Here is a 23,718-nt window from a genome sequence, read left to right as displayed (position 1 = left end):
GTAAAGCTGGGCATATCGATATACACAATCACTTCCGGTTCAAGTTCTCAGAACGATATCGCTCACACCTGTTTTAAAATAGCAGAAGTGGTTGCCTGGAAGCAGTTTTTGTTCGTGATTACTGATTATTCCTTCTTTTAAGCTTAAAATGGCACAACTATTTACCTATCCTGAAGCCAGAAGGGATTCCAATGTGGTGGACGAATATCATGGTCAAAAGGTAATATTATAGTGTCGAAATTAAACATGAAAAAGAAAGCTTACCAGCATGACTGTACAAAAAAATGGAAAGGTTGCACAATTCGGAAACAATTCATAAATTTGTTCACTTTTGTATGAATTAGGGGTTCATTCATATATTTTCATGACTAAACGGTTGTTTATGCCCGAGGGGCCGCTTGCCGTTCATACATACCAGAACATTTTGTGATTCTTATTTCATCAAAATAATAACAAAAAATAACAAGTAACATCATTAAAAATCATGAATTTTCTTCGTTTTCCATTGCACATCGGGCCACCGGCATAAACGTTGTTTATGCCCGGCTCTCGACCACTCGCGCGCGCCGTTATATAGCGTGTATGTATGAAAGTGTTATTAAGGTTACTACAAGAAACGTATTCTGTCGGTCCAACATCCGGGCTATCTCTAGTCTCGGGCCCAAACTGCATGTGGCTCACGGTTTGTTATGAACAACAGAAACCGGCTGTGAAGGAGGCTACATAGGCTAGCGATGTTGGAGTGACATTCAATTTCGGAAAAAACAACACTCGACCATGGAATTTAATTTTAAGTTTGTCAGTATATAAACGGTAAATCAAGTAAGTTTCTTCCACTCTGAAGACTTAGAAACGGTTGTTTGATTCCACTGACTATTTGCGATCGAAATTTACATAACACCAATGACAGAAATCATCAACAAAAATCGAATCAGGGACTTGTTTTCACTCGACCGTGAGTCGCATCATCAACCGGAAGTGACGTGGCACGGACCGTCAGAATAAAAGACGTATATACTTGTTTCTTTAAACCAAGTTTTCTCAGCAATTAAATATTAGAGTAAGAGAAGTGTTGGTGCCTTGGATATTATAATTATTATTATTATTTTTTGTATGATTTAAATGTTATTGTTGCATCAATTTTTGAATAAATAAATGTCGCCATTTATCAGAACCAAATGCAGTACTGATTAAATTTTAGAATGATTTTTGTGAATCGGCCTGAATTGTCAAAAAGTGGGGGAAAGAACAAAAAGTGGGTCATTTTGCCGAAAGGTGGGGTGGGGACTCTAGCGTGGGCAGTCGCTCTCTAGCTGCTCACAAAAAAATGTAGCGCTCTACTAAGTGACCCATGCATTTGATATAAAATATATCAGATTTCAATAGTGATAGTGTGTTAAAAAATCTAAATTTATATACATGTACGGTATTTTACATTATTGCTTTCTTAATATTTTTGGCATATTGTCTTGTTTTTTTACACATGATACAACTTTCACTTTTGCTTTCACTCTGCTTGCAGGAAAACAGAGCAATTTTGTAGTATTGTAAATTTTATGATACTGGTACGGTAGTAAATATCCACATAGAACTCCACGGTTGAATGGTCAAGATAGTAAATTGTTTTTTTTTTCTTTCTTGGAAACTGATATTGAAAGTGCATAACATAAATTTACACATGTACAAAGTAAAAGCATAAAGAATCACTACCACTACCAGTATATAATATTTTATAATTTTTGTGAAAGAAATCAAAATCAAATTACTAAGTGTGTTATTTCTAGAATTCAAAGGTACCGTATGCCAGGCTTTTTAATGATTAAAACCAGATGATCAGGTAATAAGTATAACATTGTATGGTGTTGATGTACTGTACTTTAGGGGCTGTGCAAATGGCTCGCCAAAAATCACTCCCCCCCTCGGCCTGCTAAAAATCGCTTGGCCCCCTCTCGGCCCACCAAAATATCTTTGCCCCCCCCCTTGTACATGCCAAATTTTATTTAAAAGGCGCCCCAAGAATGTGTGCCTTTTGGCTCATAATTATTGCACAACCCCTTACTGTTAATATCAATCTGCAAAATAAACTGGCAAATTATCATTGAAAACAGACACTATAATATTTTGCAGTAAACCTCTGATGAGAGCATATTTTTAGCGTATCGCATATTTATTGTGTTGAAACACACTTGTCTCTGATTGGTGATCTGCTCTTGCCGAGATTGGCGATCTGCTCTTGCCGAGTGGAAATTTGTTAATAAACTTTGCACCATACGCATTGTTAGCTCTGACTTTGCAACATCACACACAGTAGTAGGCGCTCGTCAAAGGTTTACTGATAGGATTTCAAACATGCTCATCTGTCAGGGCACAGTTCCTTAACTCCAATATTCTTGTACATTCCCTCACTGAATGACCTTTGGAAATAAAACCTCATACACCACAACCTGAGGTCAACTTTGTAGCAATGATTGATGAATGAGGAATTGAACCATGCTGTTAGGTATGAGATCAGTTGAGCTCATAGTTGAGCTCATGCCTTGATACTTGAAGTGAAGAAAAGTATTCCACTCTTTCTTTTAGCAAGGGTAGTACTTGTTTCTAAGCCACAGCTGGCCATTTCAAAGCAGCCCAATTGTGCAGTTATAGTGCTTTGTAGCAAAACTGCATTTAACTTTGAACCCAATGGGCACTTCTACCTTTCTTACAGAGCCCCTGATTGGTGAATTACACAATGTAATCATCTGAGTAACCAATCAGAATGGAACTTCTTGATCTATTTTAAGCTTAATCCCTCCTTCTGCCCTGCTGACTATTCTTTAATACGGTACTATATTGGCTCAATGCATCCTATAACCCTCTGTATTGTAACCAATCTTAGTTCTTAGAGGCAGATAATTTGACCAGTAGTGTTTACTGTGTTTAATCTATGATATATTTACAGATTGCAGACCCCTATGCATGGTTGGAAGATCCAGATGGTGAAGAAACCAAGGCATTTGTGGATGCTCAAAACCAGGTTACTATGCCATATTTAGAAAAATGTGAGGTCCGAAAACCATTCCATCAAAGGTACGTATCAAGCCGATGGAGCAGATTAAAGGGGTTGCACAAAATAAACAGTTTTGTGAAAGTTAATGTAAGGTTTGCTGCTCATTTCGCAATTTCCTATTATTGCACACATACTTTAAGTTTTGCAGCAGGGCTTAGACAAATGTAGCTCAGGTCAAAATATGAAAACAAAATATATTGCTAAGCTTAGTATAAAGATATTCATCTTTATCATTTATGTCATCTGAAGGGATTCCTTATGGCATGGTTCATGTGTGCATGGGTGGGTATCTGTTGAAAACTGAATATGTTGTGGGACATTGGTAAAATCCTACATGTACCATCCTCGTGAAGATCATACTCATTATGGAGACAGTACTCCTCGTGGAGACCATTTTAATGTTTCCATAAGGCCACATAAAATAAATGTTTTGGTTCTCGTCCCCGCCCGCCTCGGTTTGGGGTGCCGCATGCTTTTTTTTTTTTTTTTTTTGTTTTGATTTTTTTTGTTTTTTTGGAAAAAACCAAAAAAAAATCGTTTTTTTCGCGGATTTTTTCCCCCTCAATTTTTTTTACTTTTCTATTTTCGTGTCTGATGCTGCCTGGGGCCTCTTTAAAACTACCTCTCTTAACAGTCCTGGCAGACCGTGTTTGATGCTCCATACAAAAAATGCGAACCATGAAAGCTTCGACAGAGACTAGTCGTAGGTCTCATATGCTTTTTCATATCGCTAGAATGTTGATAGTCTCGCACCACCATAGCGAGGTGTAGCGATTATAACACATGGGTATGAGATCTTTTTAATTCTGCTTGACGAAAAAATTGATGAAAATTGACACACGAGTACGAGTGCATGCTGCTGCAGTGCTGGTGCCGTAGGCTGCTGGTGCAAAGTGCAAACATCGATCGTCACAAAGTCCACCAAGGTAAAGGGTGCAGACCACTAAATCCGCATGTGAAGCGGTTTCCGGTAAAAGTTTATCACGACTATAGTCCCAACTTTGCATAAAAAATGTGCAAAATCGGTACAATATTAACAATTTTAGTGTTGCAAATCGTGTTTTGCTAGAACTTGTGAATGTGATCTCTACTAATTTGAACAGAAAACGCGAAAATTTGAGTGATGTTTACGATGATGAGCGCATGAACACACGAGGTCAAAAGGCGGTTAGCAGTCGGACGTAAACACGGGAAAATCGGGTCTTTTTATATAGCGCTATTTTTCTCAAAAAGTAGACCTAAAATATGGTGTCATTTTCAGATATGTTATGCATAATTTTGTTCTGATTAAGATGATATCAAATATATATTTCAAAGTAAGACGTAACTCGACTTATAGCCTAAACGTGACCCCTATTTTGCACGTAAAGTCTATGGAAAGCTATTTAGTGGCATGTACCCTTTAAGGAGCAATTCCATGCGTTTTCTGCGCGTCTTTATCTATTTAAAATGCACGCGAAGAAAAGAGGAGGGACATCAACAAGCGCGTTCATGGACGCCGCCAGGTTTTTTCGCTGTATGTGCGTTTGCAGCGAATAGGCCTGCTTTTATTTCCAAATTAATAAAAGTTCCGATTTTGGTAGAAGTTTGAAACCTTTTGATATGAATAAAGAAGAGTTTCAAAATATTGAAAACATTGATTATTGGTGTTTAAATTACAAAGAAGTTTTTCAATTTAATTTTTATTTTTTAACCAATTTTTTTGTCATTTAAACTCAAGTTTTGGCCTTCAATTTTAATAAAATTACATAAAAAATTAGATTTAAGATATTTAAGTTTCTAGTTTGCTTTATTTATACCACTGTCCAGTATTTTAAATTGTTATAACATTCAAAGTTTAATTTATATTAATATTTAATTTCAAATAGCCATTCATTACATTTGCTTTTTGGACAAACGGGTTAAAAGTGACGCTGGAGGGGGGGGGGTAGGCCTACTTGATTGACATTTCTTGTCTTTTTAAATATTCTGCAGGTACTGAGAATGTTTTAATTTTGAAGTTATGCACTTGTAAAAGATGTTCAAAGAACGTTTACTCTTAACATCAATTAATATCTTCATGAAAATAGCAAATCAGCAACCATTGTGCATTCATGGGCATCAAAATGACGAAAAATGGCAATTGTCGGCTATCATGCTTGTGCTAGAAATCGACATCCTGTCTAAAGTATGAAAGAAAACAACCCAAAATTTCTTACAATTAATTCAAAATGTAGTGAAAAGGATAACAAAATCATTTTCAAGGCCTAAAAACGATGTTTTAGCCTCTTCAAGGGTGCAGACCACTAAATCCGCATGTGAAGCGGTTTCCGGTAAAAGTTTATCACGACTATAGTCCCAACTTTGCATAAAAAATGTGCAAAATCGGTACAATATTAACAATTTTAGTGATGCAAATCGTGTTTTGCTAGAACTTGTGAATGTGATCTCTACTAATTTGAACAGAAAACGCGAAAATTTGAGTGATGTTTACGATGATGAGCGCATGAACACACGAGGTCAAAAGGCGGTTAGCAGTCGGACGTAAACACGGGAAAATCGGGTCTTTTTATATAGCGCTATTTTTCTCAAAAAGTAGACCTAAAATATGGTGTCATTTTCAGATATGTTATGCATAATTTTGTTCTGATTAAGATGATATCAAATATATATTTCAAAGTAAGACTTAACTCGACTTATAGCCTAAAACGTGACCCCTATTTTGCACGTAAAGTCTATGGAAAGCTATTTAGTGGCATGTACCCTAAATACCTTCGCTTCTTACGATATACTAATATAATAAGCTTGTAAAAGCATATAAACGTGTTGTCATGTGTTCAACCTGTTGTCATGTGTTCAACCTGTTGTCATGCGTTGCATCATGACATGGAACTTGAGAACGAGACGGTAATTGTACACGCTGCCGAATTCGACAGCCATGACAGCGCATCATTCAGGCCATTCATACCGACTGAATAATTAGAAGTGCATTCGGTAATTTTATTCCTTCACTCAAATCAAACTCAAACAGTCAAATATTTGAAACAAGTGAACAGCCCAAGGCGGCTATAATTTTCTTCAACTTCGGAAGGAGGTTGGGGGAGCTGGGGAGGGAGGTCCCAAATATATGGGGGGCATTGGGCATATATTGCAGTTACTGGATGCACTAGCAAAAATCCAACTCCGGCTTGCTCCCCCCCCAAAAAAAAACAAACAAAAAAAACACCTCCCTCCCTCGTCAAATCCTGAAAATCCTCCGGACGAGAACCAAAACATTAATTTTACGTGGCCTAAAGAAAAAGTGTACAATATAATAATTTGTCAATATTTATGTATTACACTTTATTTTGTAAAAAAGGAGTTACAAATTTATGTATTACACTTTATTCTGTAAAACAGGAGTAAATTTAACTGTTTAAAGCCTGATGGGTGTCCAAAAAGTGAACCAAAATGACATTTCATCTTGATGCAAGTGACCTTGGGAAGGCTGATACGCACTACCTTGAAATGTTTTTTAGCATCTGTGGAGCTTATAAAGGTCACATGTTAATTGGATCTTATTTGTTATAATAGCAAGAAGAAGAAGTAATTTTATTTTTTGGTTTCAGACTGAAAGAGTTGTGGGATTTCCCCAAGTATGGATGTCCTAAAAAGAGAGGATCACACTACTTCTACTTCATGAATACTGGACTACAAAACCAGAGGTAAGTAGCAATAAAAGGTATTGTGGAAGCTAATTATTACCATTTAAGTGAAACCCAAAGTCACATACCAGGCCATGTGAATGTGCTTAGACCATAACAGTGGTGATTTTATGCATACCCATCAAAATGCAAATGCCTCATTTTATTGGCATATTTGTCAAGTTTACACATTTTCCAACTTTCACTTTTGCTTTTGCTGTGCTTGCAGAAAAAAAAATGTATTATTGTATTGATAATTATACTCTTCCATAAAATTTCATGGTTGAATAGTCAAAATAGTCAGTACTTTTGCTTTCATTTTATCTCATTATATTGGATTAAAATTTATACAAAACTTTCCTGACAGTTTGTACTAATTTTTTTTATCATGACATTTTTAATGGAAATTGATATTGAAATGAAAGTAAATGTATACTGTTCAAACATTATTGGAAAGTAAATATATTAAATACAGAGAATCACTAATATTATTTTATGAATATTTTAGATTTTTTTAGTGTCATTTCTAGCATTCAAAGATATCGGTATGACAAACTTTTAATGATCTGATGACAATGATCAATTAATCCTGATGATAATAAATGGCATGTTAAATGATGATAGAAATTGATAATAAATTAAAGAAAACTTAGATGTCACTGTAACATGTTACTTATTTCTTGTTGTATGTACAGTCATTCACCATCTACTACTGTATAAGTGAATATTTTCATGTTCAGTGGTTATTTGTGCATATTGGTATTTGGACGAAAGTTGTGCCTTAAAAATGTTATTTAATATGACAAAATTTCATATTCACAATTTCGCATGTTGTTTAATTTGCAAAATTCTCGACAAATAAACCCTCACAAAAATGATCATTTACCAGTAGTTGAAATAGGATATTAAAAGCGTTTTCCTTATTTGTTTTAACCATGACTATAAAGCACACACATATAAACCACCTGTAACTGGAATTTTTTATATGTTTGTGTGTTTGTGCATTTGTTTCAGTGTCTTGTATGTTCAAGATTCTCTGGATGGTGAAGCCAAGGTGTTTCTAGATCCTAATACTTTATCAGAAGATGGCACTGTCGCTCTCCGAGGGTACTCATTCTCAGAGGATGGAGAATACTTTGCCTATGGATTGAGTTCTAGTGGCTCAGATTGGGTCACTATCAAGGTATAGTAAAGACAGAGTTAAACAGAATACATAGATTGCATCTACAAATACAAATACAAATTGCTCTCTGGTAAAGTTCTGTTATAAACTTTCATAATGTGAGATTTTATACATTTAACAAAATTTTAATTTTATGTTTTTATCTTATCTTTAATTGTACCTGATGGTCAGCATTTGGCAAATTTAAGAAACATAAAATAAATGTAACAAAGAAACATTTAAGGGCCTAGTTGAACATGAATTCTGCTTCAATATGAGTTAAGGTGGCTTTATCGGCTACGGTGTCATGCTCAGAACTCCTTGAAAATGATATAGGATGTGTGTATTGATGAGAAAACCATACTTGCCTTACAATTCTTATAAGACTCTTAAAATAGGTGGGGAAAATACTTTTCTTTGTTATGTTAAAGATTTAAATGAATAGACCTGATTGATCTGACACAGGAGCTATTTTTCTGCAAGGGTGTTGTATCCGAGGCAGCTACCTTAAATACCTCACTAACTTAAAAAATGAAGCTTAACTACATGCAGTGCAGGGAAGAGAGAGGTACATCAGTGGTCAGAGTAGTTTGTGTTGGAAGTATTCTTGTAGTTGCCCATAGTTTATAAGATTAAGTGGTGTCTTTATTATAATATGTGACGTGTCATGTCAAAAGCAGACACTTTTGGGCAGGATCGTAAATGGAGAAATAGCCAAAAATCTGCCTGGGGTGATTTTTTTCACAATTTGGGTTTGTTTCGAATTTGTGATGTTATTAATGTTAAAAATATTGTCTGATAGTTTCAGACCGGAATATAACTGGCATCTTGTATTTTTTGAGACATTTTTCGGGGTAATGCCTACTCTCAACATTGTCAATAATATTTTTTAAAGGCCGATATTTCCAATTTTAGATTACCATAACTTACGAACTCATTATCTTCACTTAGGAATGTCCGATTTCATTGGGGGAAAATGGCGTTATGGAGCAAAATATCTTTATATTTAAGATATGTAAAAACCTCAAAATTTATAACCTGCCCAAAAGTGTCTGATTTTGACATGACACCTCACATATGATGAATCATTGTCAGCAACATTGTGAGGCCTTATACATTAATCACCTGTCAATACAAGTTGCTGGCAACCAAGAATTACCATTAACATGAAATACAAGTTGAATTACATGTTGCTGGCAACCAAAAATGACCATTACCATTACCCCCCCCCGCTTGTGATGGCCGTTGGTACACGTAAGGTCGTCGGTAGACGGAAGGCGTTGGTGAAAAAAAAATTGGGTTAACAATATAGACTATTTTTTACCCTTGGTGACAGAAAAAAGGGAGAATTGTAAAAAATGATGAAAAATTTTGTGTTTTTAGGATGGTACCGCCTATAATCCTTTTTTTTTTTTTTTTTTTTTTGCTCTTCACTTTTTCAAACCATGCAAAAAAATTTGGGTCAACAAATCACAACTTCCGTCGGCAAAAAAATATTTCCGTCAGTACATTTACAAGTTGTGCCCCCTCGGTTCCAAAATCCTGGCTACGCCACTGAAACTATGTTGTTCTTCGACTTGAACATTTTATGCCAATCACAAAATAAATTAATTTGACTTTCCCCCCATGTAAACATATTTTGATGATATTTATTTTTTACTGGTCAGTTCATGAAGGTGTCCACTGCAGAACAGTTGCCAGATGTGTTGGAGAGGGTCAAGTTTAGCTGTATGTCATGGACTCATGATGGAAAAGGCTTATTCTACAATGTAAGTTTCATTTTTTGGTACAATTAAGACCCAAATATATAAATGTGTTGCTAAATTGTACTAAAACATTCAAGTAAGGTTACAATTTTGTTTTGATCCAGATCATTTTTTTGAGAAATTGGACTGATCTGAGTTGAATTTGCTTTGGATCGGGGAACATTTTATCAGCTGCCCATCTACTTACCGATTCCTGAAACCCTCAATTAAACCTGCAAACCACACTAAAATAATGAAGAAAATTCAGAAATATGTACTTTCTGTCTTAGTTAAGTTAATAGCTCAAATCTAAACGATAAGCAAAGAAAGCACTCATCATCCATAAACTTCATGGAATTGTATATGTACTAGCGGCACTACCGATTGTGATTTGTGGGAATTTTCCAGATAGCTGTGTTACTAAAAATAGATTGGCGACTTCTTTTTCGAGGTAGAATTTCCAGATAGGCAAAATGGTGCTGCCGCTAGCAACAGCGCTAGAAGTAGATTTCTGACCCTGTATTTTCCGAGATGTATAATTAGATACGAATTGGGATCGGCTGATATGTCAATTTTGTGATCAGAGACTGGCAGTGCCAACCTGGGCTGGATCGGCTAACACTATTTTTGAATATTTTAAAGATGTCATCAACAACCCCCAGTTATTTAATAGCCTGTTGTATCCAAATTCCCAATAGTAGAATTGTTGGTTTTCATCTTTCTTATGAGTGGTCAAGATGATCATGTTAAAATGAATACTGGAAAGCCACTTCTCCCTATTCCAGAAAAATACAGAACTAGTTTTTTGGGATTAAAAAAATATTATCCTGTTTTGCCAAATGAAACAGAGCTAAGTCTTAATCCTTTAGTTAGTCTAAACTAGCAATAAAAGTCAAATTTTAATATATTTTTGGAAATACAAGCCATGCATTTTTAGGGTGTTTTTCGTATGCTGTGACAATCAAGCCCAAAGACTTGTACTAAGACTAACTTCTGTTGATTCATTCTAATTTTTGGAAAAGACATGTTTCATTAAAGTAACACAAAAAGTGAAAATTAGAGCAAAATTTCCGCATATACTCAAGATTTTGAATGTTAAGACTTGTTCCAAGTCTGTGATTTTTGTGACTAGATTGTTCGAAAAAATGCATGTTTTTGACTCCTTTTTCAAGAAATTAGTAAAATAGTGAACTTTTTCTTTTATCTCCAGTTAGGACAAAATGAATGATTAGGATTGAGGTATGTTTCATTTGGCAGAACTTGATAATATTTTTTTAATCCCAAAAAAAATTAGTACTGTATTTTTCTGGAATAGGGAGTAGCACAAGTTGAGGCATCTTAGCACATCGTCAAGGAAACCTGGAAAGGGGGGAGGGAGTGGGACCTAATCACCTTTGGTAATATCATGCAATGTCATGGTGACATGTCATGCAATATCATGTCATAAACTGACATGTCATATATCATATCATACCATGTCATGCCATATCATGTCATGTGTTGACATGTCATGTGATGCTGTGTCCTGTCACGTTATATTCAATTAGATGTACCCAAAAGAACCTGGCAAAGCAGATGGAACCGAAACAACTACCAATTTAAACCAGAAACTATTTTACCATGTGTTGGGCACCCAGCAGGAAAAAGACATTCTGTGTGCTGAATTCCCAGATCATGATAAATGGATGAGGTATGTGTGTTGTTGTTGCTTGTCTTTATTATCATCAAGCCACATATTATCCCTTATCATTACATGCTAGATGTATCCCAAAGAACCTGGCAAAGCTGACGGCACAGAGACGACGGCTAACTTCAATCAGAAGCTGTGCTATCATGTGTTAGGCACCCCTCAGGGAAATGACGTACTGTGTGCAGAGTTCCCTGACCATCCCAAGTGGGGAAGGTAATGTGATTATTGATGATTAGAATTATAGCAAAGAAACAAGTTTTTAAGAGATATATATGGTTCAGGAATGCATTAAGTTTCCAAACCTCTGGTTTGCTATTGTATGCCATCTTTGTGGTAGCATCATTGTCATCATCATCATCATTTTCATTTAGTTGACTGTCAACTATCATTGTCTAAAGTGCAGTGCTTGGTGGTATCGCTTTCTTACAATAGGATCTCCAAGCATATCTAATTTTAATTTGTTATATGTTAGCTTAGAGACGTTTTCAGTTTGTGTGTTTTCAATTTTTCATTTCTAGTTGAAATCCATACACCCCCTATGGAAGACATGACTTGATCTCATGTACAGGAGGGGTATTATATATAGATGTCAATTGAAGTCACCCATTCAAGTAAACCCCTTTGAAATTAACACTACCTGTGTGAAAGATTAGACTGATGTCTTCCATAGGGGGTGTATGGAATAGTTCAATGCAAAAAGGAAAGCTTTAAGGAATGTAGAAACAGACTAAAAAAGAAGATAGTTTATGGATAGTATTTGTAATGGATCATTTTGAACTTCATTTTCTCCACAGTGGAGCTGAATTAAGCCACGATGGCCGATATATTGTACTAAGCATTTGTGAAGGCTGTGACCCAGTGAATAGACTGTACTATTGTGACATGCAGACATTACCTAATGGTATTGATGGTAAGTCTGTTATGAATTGCAATTTGTATTTCAAAATAGAATCATCAACATTCAGTCAATTTGCCATAGAAATGGTGATGTAACAGGATTACTCCTTATTCCAGAAACCTACTGCACTTTTTTTTGGGGGGGGGGGGAGGATTGTGGGATTTAAAAGATATCCTGTTTTGCCAAATGCAACACCGCTAAATCCTAATCCTTTGTTAGTCTAACTGGCAATAAAAGTCAAATTTAAATGTTTTTGTAATTTGAGGGAAAATGGGCCAAAAACATGTAATTTTGCACATTTGTAGTCACAAAATTGAAAAACTTAGCACAAGTATTAACATTCAAAATTTTGAGTAGGTTATGAGTTTGCTCTTAATTTTAATATCTAATGTTAATTTTGATAATTGGTTACAAAAATATTAGAAAATATGTTTTCCAAAAATGAGAATTCATAACCTGAAATTAGTTCAATTTTTTTGACTCAATTGTCACAGCATATGAAAAATACCCTAGATAAGAAACACAATTTTCGGCCTTATTTTTCAAAAATTGTTCAAATATTTAAATTAGACATATTTTATTGCCAATTACAACTAACTAAAGGATTAAGATTTAACTATATTTCATTTCAGTATGGGGGCTATGCAGCCCAAAGTGCTTTATTTAATGGTTTTGTAGGACAGATGTTTCAATTTGACAAATCATATATCAAAATGTTCAGAAGAGTCTGGAGAAAATTTCCTACCATGTTGTCAAATTTGTAACCCGCACGATCTATTTCATTTCCATGGCAACGGTCACACTGTTTTAGGATTAAGGTTATTTTTTTACCTGAAAGTGGCACATTTTAACTGGCTATTTCTTTAAAATTAAATGAAGTAGAAACTTCATATTTGATGTGCAGAACACGTGATACATGGATATTTAAAATACATGAACAAAAGCATTGCTTAATTCAATCAATTTAATTTATGGGTAAAATTACCATTTTTTGTTTTTTTTTCTGTTGAGTTTTGACCAAAAAATGTAATTTTTACAGGAGAAATTTTTTGAAAAATGATCAAAAAAGTCAATCACAACATTTGTCGATGACCTATGGTTTTTGACCAATGACCTCCTGGAATTCATAAGTAGGCCTAAAATGCATGTTTTTAGTGATTTTGGTCACTTTGGCCAAAAATGGACCCTTTTTCACCATGTTTAGCTATTTCTTGCATTACAAAAGTTTGTATTTTTGTGACAGGGTTACTACCATGGGTCAAGCTTGTCGACAACTTTGATGCTGAGTATGAATACATCACCAACACTGATACAGTATTCACATTCAAGACCAACTTGAAAGCACCCAAGTACAAGCTAATCAACATAGACTTTGCCAAGCCAGAAATGGAACACTGGACAGACCTGGTAGCAGAGTCAGAGACAGATGTACTAGAGTGGTCAGCATGTGTGGCAGAAGATAAACTGGTTTTATGCTTTCTGCATGATGTGAAGGTAAAAACAAGGTTGCTTGTCTAGGTAACAACTTTTTTTTTTTTTGAGGGGGGGTGGGGGAAATTTTGTGAAAAGTGGACCTTCTCAAAATTTCGACTCCATTTTTGACAAAAAGCATTAAAAAACAGGCAAGCTTGGGTCAGGTTTTAATTTTCACATTTACGTTACAGGGAGGGAGGTAGGGAGGGGTTAGCGTCCTAATGAAAGGACTTTTTTTATAGGATGTCTGGGAAGACGTCATCAAACTTTTGGTTTGTTCCTGAAGGAATATGTTAAAAGTAATCAAAATTTCACCTCAACTGGTAGCTTCGGTGGTGTATAATTTGGCGTATTGTGGCAAACATTCATGGGATAGTTAAGTGTGAAGAGATTTATTAATTTTAACCTAAACCCTATAGGCTCTAAAAAGTCAGATTTCTCATTTTGTTTAATAGAACAGCTCCATAGTTCAGAAGGCACTCTGAGTCCATGGTCCTGGTGGGATCTCCCTTGTTTTTTGGTTTTGCATGATACTCCAGTACTATTTATGTACCTACACATCTGATTTGTGTTTGCTTCCCATCTTTTCTGATTTCTTTGGCCACCTGCGCCGCCTTTCCCCTCATCCTTTTCAGCTCTTCCGGTAGATCCGTGTAAACCATTACTGGCTTTTTGTCTATGTTAAACGGACGACTTCTAGCGTGATTGAGGAACCAGTCCCTGTCCAACATGTGGACAAAGCGGACTATAACTGGGTCAGGTCGTTGGTTTGCCCCTGCATGTTTATGTGGCAAACGATGAATAATGACGATTCCAATAGAATCTACTTCCTCTGGGGTAATGTTAAATTCAGTCACCCAACACTTTTTCATCACCTGGAACACATTTTCATTTGGTTCTTGTTCCACACCATAAAATAACAAGTTTTGTTTGCGATCATGGATTTCCATCAATGTTATTCTGTCATTTGCACATATAAAATCACGCTCCATATCCCCTTTAATAGATGGGAGTACACTCGTCTAGAACCTGGTTCTGGTTATATACTCCTCAACACTTTCTACAAAGCCAGGCGAGAAGGGTATTGTGCGCAGAACGTCAGATGCTAGTTGTTTCGAGCTGTGTTTTGGCGGTGTTTTAGTACTTCTTTCTTGAAATCTTTGGTTTCTATAATGTCGACTATGGTTTGTGGAAGCTGGTTCCAATCTTTGGTTGTATTGGGGAAATACGAATACACCCAGCAGTCTTTCTTGCCTATTGGTCTTTGAAAGGCTTTTGTATGGAGGTTTCTGGAGTGCCGTCTGACAGGCTGTAGAAACGTTTGCTCCGGAATGGCTGCCTGACCACTGGTGATTTTGTGCATGAGGGTGAGTCTGTCTACTTTGCGTCTGAGTTCTAAAGTCTCCCACTCGACTTCGGCCATCATGCTTGTTGGACTACTGGTTTTTCTGTAATCTCTCATAACAAACCTTGCAGCTCTTCTTTGGATGGATTCAAGCTGCTGTTTTAGTTCTCCTGTATGCGGATCCCAAACTGTGGACGAATACTCAAGCTGAGGTCTGACCAAGGCTGTATAAGCCTGAGCTTTTAATTCTTTTGGGCACGATAGGAGGTTTCTCCTAATGAAGCCCAACTGGCGGTTTGCCTTTGCTGTTATGTTGTTTATGTGTGCATTCCACCTTAGATCACTTGTTATTTCAACACCTAGGTAACTATGACTTTGGGTTTCAGTTAGAACCTCCTTGCCAAGTTTATACTCTGTGATAATTGTGTTTTTTTTATGAGTGATGCGTAGCAAAAAGCATTTGCTGGCATTAAATGCCATTTGCCATGTGTTTTGCCACTTTTCAAGTGACTCCATATCTTGTTGCAGGATGTGTGTGTCCTTTTTGGTAATTATTCATTCTATCTATCATATTTGTAACATCATGTTGTATCCCCTCAATCTTTTCTTCATTTTTCTTCTGACCACTTTTTATTTCTTTAAGTTTGTTTTCCATCCTGTCCATCCTTGTTGTTAGACCTTGTTCCATACGGAGTATCAGTTTCTTTAGTTCAGCTGTGCTTACCGGCTCATCGCTTTGTTGTGTTAACACATTCGCTGTAGCATTGTTCGTATTGCCTGCGGTATCTGGTGATGCTGACGTGGACAGGTTTTGCGATACAACGCTCTGTAGGCTAATATTTTGTCCGTTTCCCGACATTTTCTGGCCTTCCTTTGAGTTATTTCTCTCTGTATTGTCTCGCAGGAAGTAGCCTGTTGTCTGTCCTCGGTTTTGACTACTCATGACAAAATAATAATCGGTAAAATGATGAAAATTATGCTGGTCATGAGAGAAACAACTTTAAGCACGTCTAATCATGGTGACGGCGTTTCTAGATCTCAAGAGATTTATTAATGTATGATGATGTGTACCTTCCAGTCTCACAATTTTTAGTTTCAACTAATGTCTAAATCATATGTTAATGAATTTGATTTCTTTCCAACAGAATGTACTACAATTACATAACCTGTCATCAGGGGCTAAAGTGACAACATTCCCGCTGGATGTGGGAACTATAACAGGGTACTCAGGTCGCAAACAAGACAACGAGGTAAGTCTAGACATCAGCTTTTATAATGTGATTTTGATTGCAAAAGATGTCTTGAATAAAACTACATACGGTAGACATTCTAAGCCTGTATGGTTTACGTTTCTTGAATACCCTTTTAAATATCCTTTTAAATGTGATGAAAGATATGTGGGTGGATGACGTCACAACTGCCAAAACGCGGGTGACCACAAATCAGGTGCCGGTGAAAACAAGCTGCATGTATGTAATGAAATTAAACGTATTAAAAGTTAACCCAACTTTTAGCAAATTCAGTGCCTGTATGTCCGCATTGCCTATTGAAACAAGACATTGATTGCCACATTTTTAATCCTCTTTGTTCCCATTTATGATTTGCCCAGATTTTCTACCAGTTCACCTCATTCCTCACACCTGGTATCATCTACAATTGTGACCTAACCAAAGAGCAGCTGACACCAGGAGTGTTCAGGGAGATCAAGGTGCAGGGATTTGATGCCAGTCTATTTGAGACCAAACAGGTGTTTGTGGCCAGTAAAGATGAGACTAAGATACCTATGTTTATTGTCCATAAGAAGGTTAGTAAGATAGATGGCTATAAACACTACATATACTTTTGATATAATAGCCTTAAGCAAAACAGCATTTTGAGCCTTGGTATGGGTATGTGTGTGCTTTAAGACAGGAAACAGTAATGCAGCGTTAATCACAAGGAAGCTTGAGGTTGTGGGTTCAAATCCTTGATGCGCCAATGCATTGTGCACTTAGGCATGGCACTGTACAAATGAGTACCAGCTTTATTAAATGTCGGGAAGGTAACAGACTCACTGTGGAGGAGGTGTAGCGATTTTCCCCACAGCAACATTTCATGGACGAGTCTGGCCAAATTGCTTCGAAAGAAAGATGAGCACTCCTGCATTTAAACAGAAGTTTGACCCCTGTACTTAAACGGGAAACAATGCATGAAGGTATTTGTCACTATTTCTTCTAGTGTCAGGTGGGGAGTGGCAGAGTAAAATTGAAGGTCCACAGATTATCCATCAGCTGTTGGCTGTTAAGAAATATACAGCTGTGGGGTAACAAGAGGTGCATAGTATTTATTCTTATAAAGTGCATGTATAAAGTCAGACATACTTTTGACCAATGAAATATCTTATAACTTCCGTTAAGCAAAAAAAAACACTTATTAAATGAGAAAATAATTTAACTCGGATGGTACTAATATATTGCTTGCATATTCATATTTCTTTAATTAGGGCATAGAAATGACAGGTGATCACCCCGTCCTACTGTATGGTTATGGAGGATTTAATATATCAATCACACCAAGCTTCAGTGTGTCTCGTATTGTGTTCATCCAAAATCTAGGCGGCATACTGGCCATCCCAAATATACGAGGTGGTGGGTAAGTACAACTAAATGTTGTATACCGTATTTCGTCGAATAATCGCCCCCCCTCAAATAAACGTCCCCACCACTTTTTTCAACCAAGATGTTTCGAAAATGCCAATATTTCCATGCTATCTTGTGTAGTAAGCTTACTAAGTTGCCCACATGGTCGATAATAGCGTCACTTTTTTGGCGAAAATCTGGATTGGAAACCCGGAAGTGAACCAGAAGTCGGTGTTTCTAGTTTCTAGTTCATCATTTTAGCGTGAGTTTTAAGTTTACCTAATGATTTTAACGGGAATTGTCGTTCTAAAATTGACCTTGAATAAACGCCCCCCTTGGGAAAATGCAACACGCCCGGGGGCGTTTATTTGACGAAATACGGTATGTCTTTTATATGTGTGATCATTTTGATGATGTCTAATGATGTAGAACCAAAGAGTGCTGACTCTGCCATGTTTGCTTGTCACTCATGGAGGGCATTATAGTGTACCTCTGGATCATTTTGCTATCCGCTTTGCAAACTTTGATTTAAATTGCATTATTCTTGCATTCTGCATGTAACACATTGTGCCAAAATTGTTTGCCAAGACCTGAGGACGCAAACCTTTGTAACATTTGAATAGGCAAATTATCGGTTCATTTTTGGCTCTTGCAGAAAAGTACCTCTGACAAACCAAAAAGGCAGACTTACCACAGCATTAACACCATGGTTGTAGCTATGGTAGGATGCAGTGGCCGGTGGAGCCTACCACTCACTTCTGGAGCCCACCACTGAAGGTTCATTTTGATGCTAGAGTCCACCACTCAAACTAAAAAAAAAACATTTACCAAATTATCATTAAAGTGTCCACTTTGTTGAAATCTTGATAAAATCCAGCAAATTCTGTAAATGGCCGCCCGACACTCAAATTCTGTTCTCAAAACAGATCCAAATTCTATCAGCTAGAATCCTTATTAACACAGAGGCATTTTGAGTTGGTTCTCATTGGGTATAATATCTTTGATTATTTCAGATTTATGTTTCAAGTACCATTGCAGTATGTATATACATGATCATTGATTTGAAATCATGGACTTTGTAAACTAGATGTTATTTATGAGTACTGCACCTGGATACTGTACAGCTCTGAATAAGCACTGTTGTTCACTACATTTGTGGTTAAAGAAGCATAAGTTGATGCTGAAATGTTATGATTTTTATTTTATCTCAGGGAATATGGTGAGACCTGGCACAAAGGTGGCATGCTTGCCAACAAGCAGAATGTATTTGATGACTTCCAAAGTGCAGCACAGTTCCTAATTGACAACAAGTATACCGCAGCTTCAAAGTAAGTTACCCTGTGTAAATTCATTCATGCGTCGAGCAAATAGAATAGCAATCCACAGGCAGCATTCTACTTTATCAGAAGGATATTGTGCTGATTCAACTATAGATATACAGATAGGGATATAGACTACATGATGTATGGTCTCTTTCAAACATTTCTTAAAAGGGCTGTTCAATGGAGGTTATTTGTTGGTATAAGGTTGCAAAAAAACAACTATTTTCATTGATAAATTAATGATGACCCTGTTGAGATAAAGATAAACTATAAAGATAACAGCTGAGAGCTGGGAGTAGACACATTATGTTTGCTATTAATGAAAAACTAAATATTTTCTATCATGTACGATATTGAATTATATTTTTTACAGGATTGCAATAAATGGTGGTTCAAATGGTGGTTTGCTGGTCGGAGCATGTGTCAATCAACGGCCTGATCTATTTGGATGTGCTATTGCACAGGTTGGGTAAGTATAGAAGTTGTGGTTATTTTATAGTGTAGTCTGTCTGTGTGTGTGTCTACCCCTCTACTTGTATGTGTGTCCTACTGGGGACATACACCCCAGTTGTTTTTACAACAGGGAACTTGTGTGTCGACTGCAGACTTTTATGGGCCAAACTCCTACCAATTGGGGACCTGTGTGTTTTTGTGTTAGTACAACCGGGGACCTCCCCTACCCCCCCCAAATTAAGTACCCAGTAATGCTTATTATGACATTTTCACCCATAGGGGAGCCCTAGCCATAGAAAAATGATTGGGGCTCATGTAGGGAAATCCCCAGTTAGTGGGAAAAACACCCACAAAAGTCCTCATTCGGAGGGATTTACGAACTCCCCGGTGTCTGTGTGTGTGTCTCGCAGTCTGTCGGGGTATGTGTGTGTATAGGGGTATGTCTGTCTGGTCTCTTTCTCTCACATCTCTCCTCTCAGACTCATATCTTCCTTTCATTTTGTGTGTTTTTTCTCTTGCATAGTGTAATAAAGGCATGTGTTGCTGTATGCGTATGCATGTTTATGGATACTGTGACATTAATGAAATATTGGTATTGTTTAACCCACAGGGTGATGGATATGTTGAAGTTCCACAAGTTCACCATTGGCCATGCATGGACAACTGATTTTGGTTGTTCTGACAAGAAGGAAGAATTTGAATGGCTTATCAAGTAAGTTGACAAGGCAATGGAATTTTCGGATTAATTTTGTTCACTAAGATGGTTTATGATGTGCTTCAGTGTAATTTTTTTGGTTTTTGACACTATAAATGTCAGTAATTGATCGTCAGCAATTTGCAAGGTGTACTGATTTTAGTATTTATCCTTGTCTTCTTTTACCTGTGTAAATTAAGCTATTAGATTTTGAGGCAATTTGTTTAATGAACCAATGGTTGTATTTACCCCCATTTTGTCCTAATGGTGTTGCCACATGCATATATGATAAAATTAAAGTGTAGCCACTATATCCACAGATAAATGTTAAAGCTTCACAGTACAGGAACTGTTCATCCTGATTATCATGTAAAAAGAACCAGTTTACTCATGCCTTGGTCACATGATGCTACACAGCTTGCTGGACTCAATATTGATTGATCAGTAACATTTGGAAAAAAGATCTATACGTGCTACAATTGGCAAAGAGTGTGAAAGAAAGCTGATAAATTGTGTAGAATAATGTAACTCCTCTATTTGACAACTGATTTTCTCTGTAGGTACTCACCACTTCACAATATCAGGGTCCCAGCCGATGACACGGTGCAATATCCAAGCATATTATTGCTTACTGCCGACCATGATGACCGTGTGGTGCCTCTACATTCCTTGAAGTATATAGCTGAGTTACAAGATGTGATGAGGAACGTCAGTAAACAGACCAATCCTCTAATGATCAGGGTTGATACTAAGGCTGGCCATGGAGCCGGTAAACCTACTGCTAAAGTGGTAAGTGACTGTATTTTGTTCGAATTTTCCCAGCAAACACAAAACATGTTATAGAAAATGTTTAAATTTTGGGTTATATAAAGGGTATTATGAAGTATTAATATAGAATAATCAGTGATGAATCCTCACTTTTATACAGTAGCATATATGAGACTGTAAGTTAATGGAAGCGTATGTATGTGTTGCGTGTGGGCATGTAAAATTTGTTATGCCTGGAGCTTACATGTTATATTCATTATTTGGGAGAAAGTGTTTAAACATTCCCATTTTATTCTGTGGTTTTATTACTGATATCAACAGAGGAATCAATCTTCTTGCAATGTTGAGTGACATTGACTGACATTCCTCATGAAATAATCATGTGAATTAAAGGATCCTGATCTTGCGAAGTAAAACATGCAGCAGCGCGGACGCATTGTTGTTTAAAGGTGATGAACAACGGGGCATAAAAATAATTGAATCCTTTATTGATTTTTTCACACACAAAAATTGATTCTTACTATTTCTCACAAAAAGTGCTTCTTATTATTTGACCCCACAGATTGAAGAGTACTCCGACATCTATGCCTTCATAGCAAAGACTCTTGGATTGAATTGGCAGGATTGATGATGCAACCACCTGTGCCTGAATGGAAACACTGTAACTCTAGTTTCAAAATAATGACTGTGTGTGTGATGTGTGTCTAAGGAGTTTTAAATGTTTATGAATCGGAGATTATACCCAAAGGGTACCACCTCAAAATTAGCCTGTGTGGTAAATCTGCTATTTGGTTTGTTGATCATGGAGGGCAAATAGTGTACCTGCGGCATTTTTTGGCAAGAGCCTGAGTCAATAATTACAAAAGGTTGCTCACTCGTCAGGCATGAGAATACATTTCAATATCGTCGTTGGGCAGGAAAACCCTCATATGTGATGCGATCAAGCAAAATCAGTCGGAACTCAGAAATAATAAATTTTCAGTTTCTTATATGAGAGTAAAAAACATTTACAACGCTGTATTTTGCAGAAAACCCTATTTGAACAGCCAGTTCCAAAGATATGAGTAATTAAAGAGTTTCTAAAACAACAGGAAACAAAAAGGAAATAGTTCCTTTGTTTGGCTATATCTCAAAATCAATATTTCCGAGTTCGACTGATGTTGCTTGATTGCATCACGTATGTGTCTTTGGCCCCTGAACATGTATAAAGCAAAACTGCCAACAGGTCACATAGGAGGTTTTGCTTTAAACATGTTCAGGGGCCAAAGACACATAGGTTTTCCTGCCCAACGATGATATAAAACGAATTTGAAAAAAAGGAAAAGCACATAAAATAGGGCAAAAATGCTCAAAACCGGTTAAAAAGAAATAAAACGCAGAAATTTGGGGAGGGAAGGAATTCCTTTTAAAAAGGAAAATTCTCATGTTTAGCTTACACAAGAACATAAATAACAGCATACTTTGAATCAAAGTTTGATGTGCGCATAGTGAAATAATCTGGAGGTACATTATTTCCCTCTATGAGCGACACACACACACGGCGGAGTTATCACTCTTTGGTTCTACCTCATTGGTAAGAATAGACTGTTAGTAAATCGTAGACTGTTAGTGTTTGTGTAAGTTTAGTTACCAGAAGATAACAAGGCCATCTTTAAAATTGAGTATTCCTGTGTGGAAGATTAAGGTCATGCCTTTTATAGGGGGTGTATGGATTTCAACTGGAATACCCCAATCAACCAATGAACTGTCTTGAATTTATGTATGAGTGATATAATGTTATATTTATGTTCTGTTTGTTGCAAAAGTAAAAGGTCGGTTACTCAAGGTAATTTTTTCGGTAAATCCCATATGCCTTTGCGAGTACACCTGAGACCTTGTCATTTGACGTGTTGTCAAATGGCGAGTTCTCAGGTGTACTATAAAGGCTTATGGGATTTACCAAAAAAAGGTGAATTATGTGCCAGTCGGTTGTATGGAAACCACAATTTTATACTTATACTCTGATCAGCTTGTAATAGGCGGGACTCATAACATTGTGGATTGATATAGAACACACAGCTGGACAGGGTTGTAGCTAGCCAAATTTAAATGCTGGCTAAAATTAAGGGAAAATTGAATCAGAATGGCATTTGGCAGCTGTTGTGAGGACAATTTGTCATTTTAGTTCTGGTCAGCAAGACCTATAATTCCCTTGAGTGCCGGTCGGTCAGACTTAGAACTGGTTACTGCTGACCAGCGCCGACCACCGTGGCTACAACCCTGCAGCTAGCTGGATGCAGCACCTATGTGAACTGCGCTTTGCGTATTGTGTGAGTGACGCACTCTGTTGTGAATTTACACAGATGTAAGTTGGGACTTCATTGATTTGTGCAGTAACAAAAACCGAATAACTCTCGCCTATTACGAGCTGATCATAGTATAGCTTAGTGTTATTTGTAAAATTTATGTCCCGTTTTCGTTGTGCATAATGACGAATTTTCAAGAAGCTTCAAAATTTGAGACCTTTTCTCACAAAATGAGCGGAAAGTCGCCAGGAAGAAAAGGAGATATAATGGTTCATGGAACATGTTAGAAAACAATAGAAAACAAAAGAATTCATGTATGAAATATTAACTTTTGGACACTAAGTGAGTTATAAGTCATATTAAACTTATGATCCAGACATGAATCTAACCATAACTCAAAAATAAATTTTGTGAGATCAGGTCTCATTTTATGCCTTTTGGCACCAATTTATGGGGTTGTTTGGTGTTTTGTTCAACATTCACCATATTATTATAAATATCTAATTCTCGATCATGAGAGCACAGATATTGCGTTGAGCGTACTACACAAAGAC

General features: G+C 36.7%; 1 protein-coding gene across 2 annotated transcripts; it reads left to right on the top strand.

Moving 5' to 3' along the window:
- The first annotated feature begins 67 nt into the window (after positions 1 to 67).
- LOC140151071 (prolyl endopeptidase-like) lies at positions 68 to 22,182 on the top strand. 2 transcript variants are annotated; one of them, XM_072173271.1, is made up of 16 exons: positions 68 to 220; positions 2,942 to 3,069; positions 6,637 to 6,732; positions 7,726 to 7,894; positions 9,541 to 9,642; positions 11,379 to 11,521; positions 12,103 to 12,218; positions 13,450 to 13,700; positions 16,170 to 16,274; positions 16,634 to 16,828; positions 17,507 to 17,655; positions 18,854 to 18,970; positions 19,338 to 19,433; positions 20,028 to 20,129; positions 20,672 to 20,900; positions 21,442 to 22,182. In XM_072173271.1, exons 1-16 carry the CDS (start codon positions 149 to 151, stop codon positions 21,505 to 21,507), a joined length of 2,136 nt encoding a protein of 711 aa, XP_072029372.1. In that variant the 5' UTR covers positions 68 to 148; the 3' UTR covers positions 21,508 to 22,182. The 2 variants fall into 2 exon arrangements, with proteins under 2 accessions (XP_072029372.1, XP_072029371.1); XM_072173270.1 differs by lacking the exon at positions 11,379 to 11,521 and adding an exon at positions 11,166 to 11,308.
- Positions 22,183 to 23,718: the final 1,536 nt, after the last annotated feature.

Source organism: Amphiura filiformis, chromosome 4 (assembly GCF_039555335.1).
Source record: "Amphiura filiformis chromosome 4, Afil_fr2py, whole genome shotgun sequence".
Lineage (NCBI taxonomy): Eukaryota > Metazoa > Echinodermata > Ophiuroidea > Amphilepidida > Amphiuridae > Amphiura > Amphiura filiformis.
This window is presented reverse-complemented; position numbering and strand designations above follow the sequence as displayed.

What these genes read in the sequence shown, in the direction of transcription:
- LOC140151071 (XM_072173271.1), top strand. Translation starts at nt 149, where the DNA reads ATGGCACAACTATTTACCTATCCTGAAGCCAGAAGGGATTCCAATGTG. An exon ending in ACGAATATCATGGTCAAAAG is followed by an intron (nt 221 to 2,941) that starts GTAATATTATAG and finishes ATATATTTACAG; the next exon opens with ATTGCAGACCCCTATGCATG. An exon ending in GTCGCAAACAAGACAACGAG is followed by an intron (nt 16,275 to 16,633) that starts GTAAGTCTAGAC and finishes TGATTTGCCCAG; the next exon opens with ATTTTCTACCAGTTCACCTC.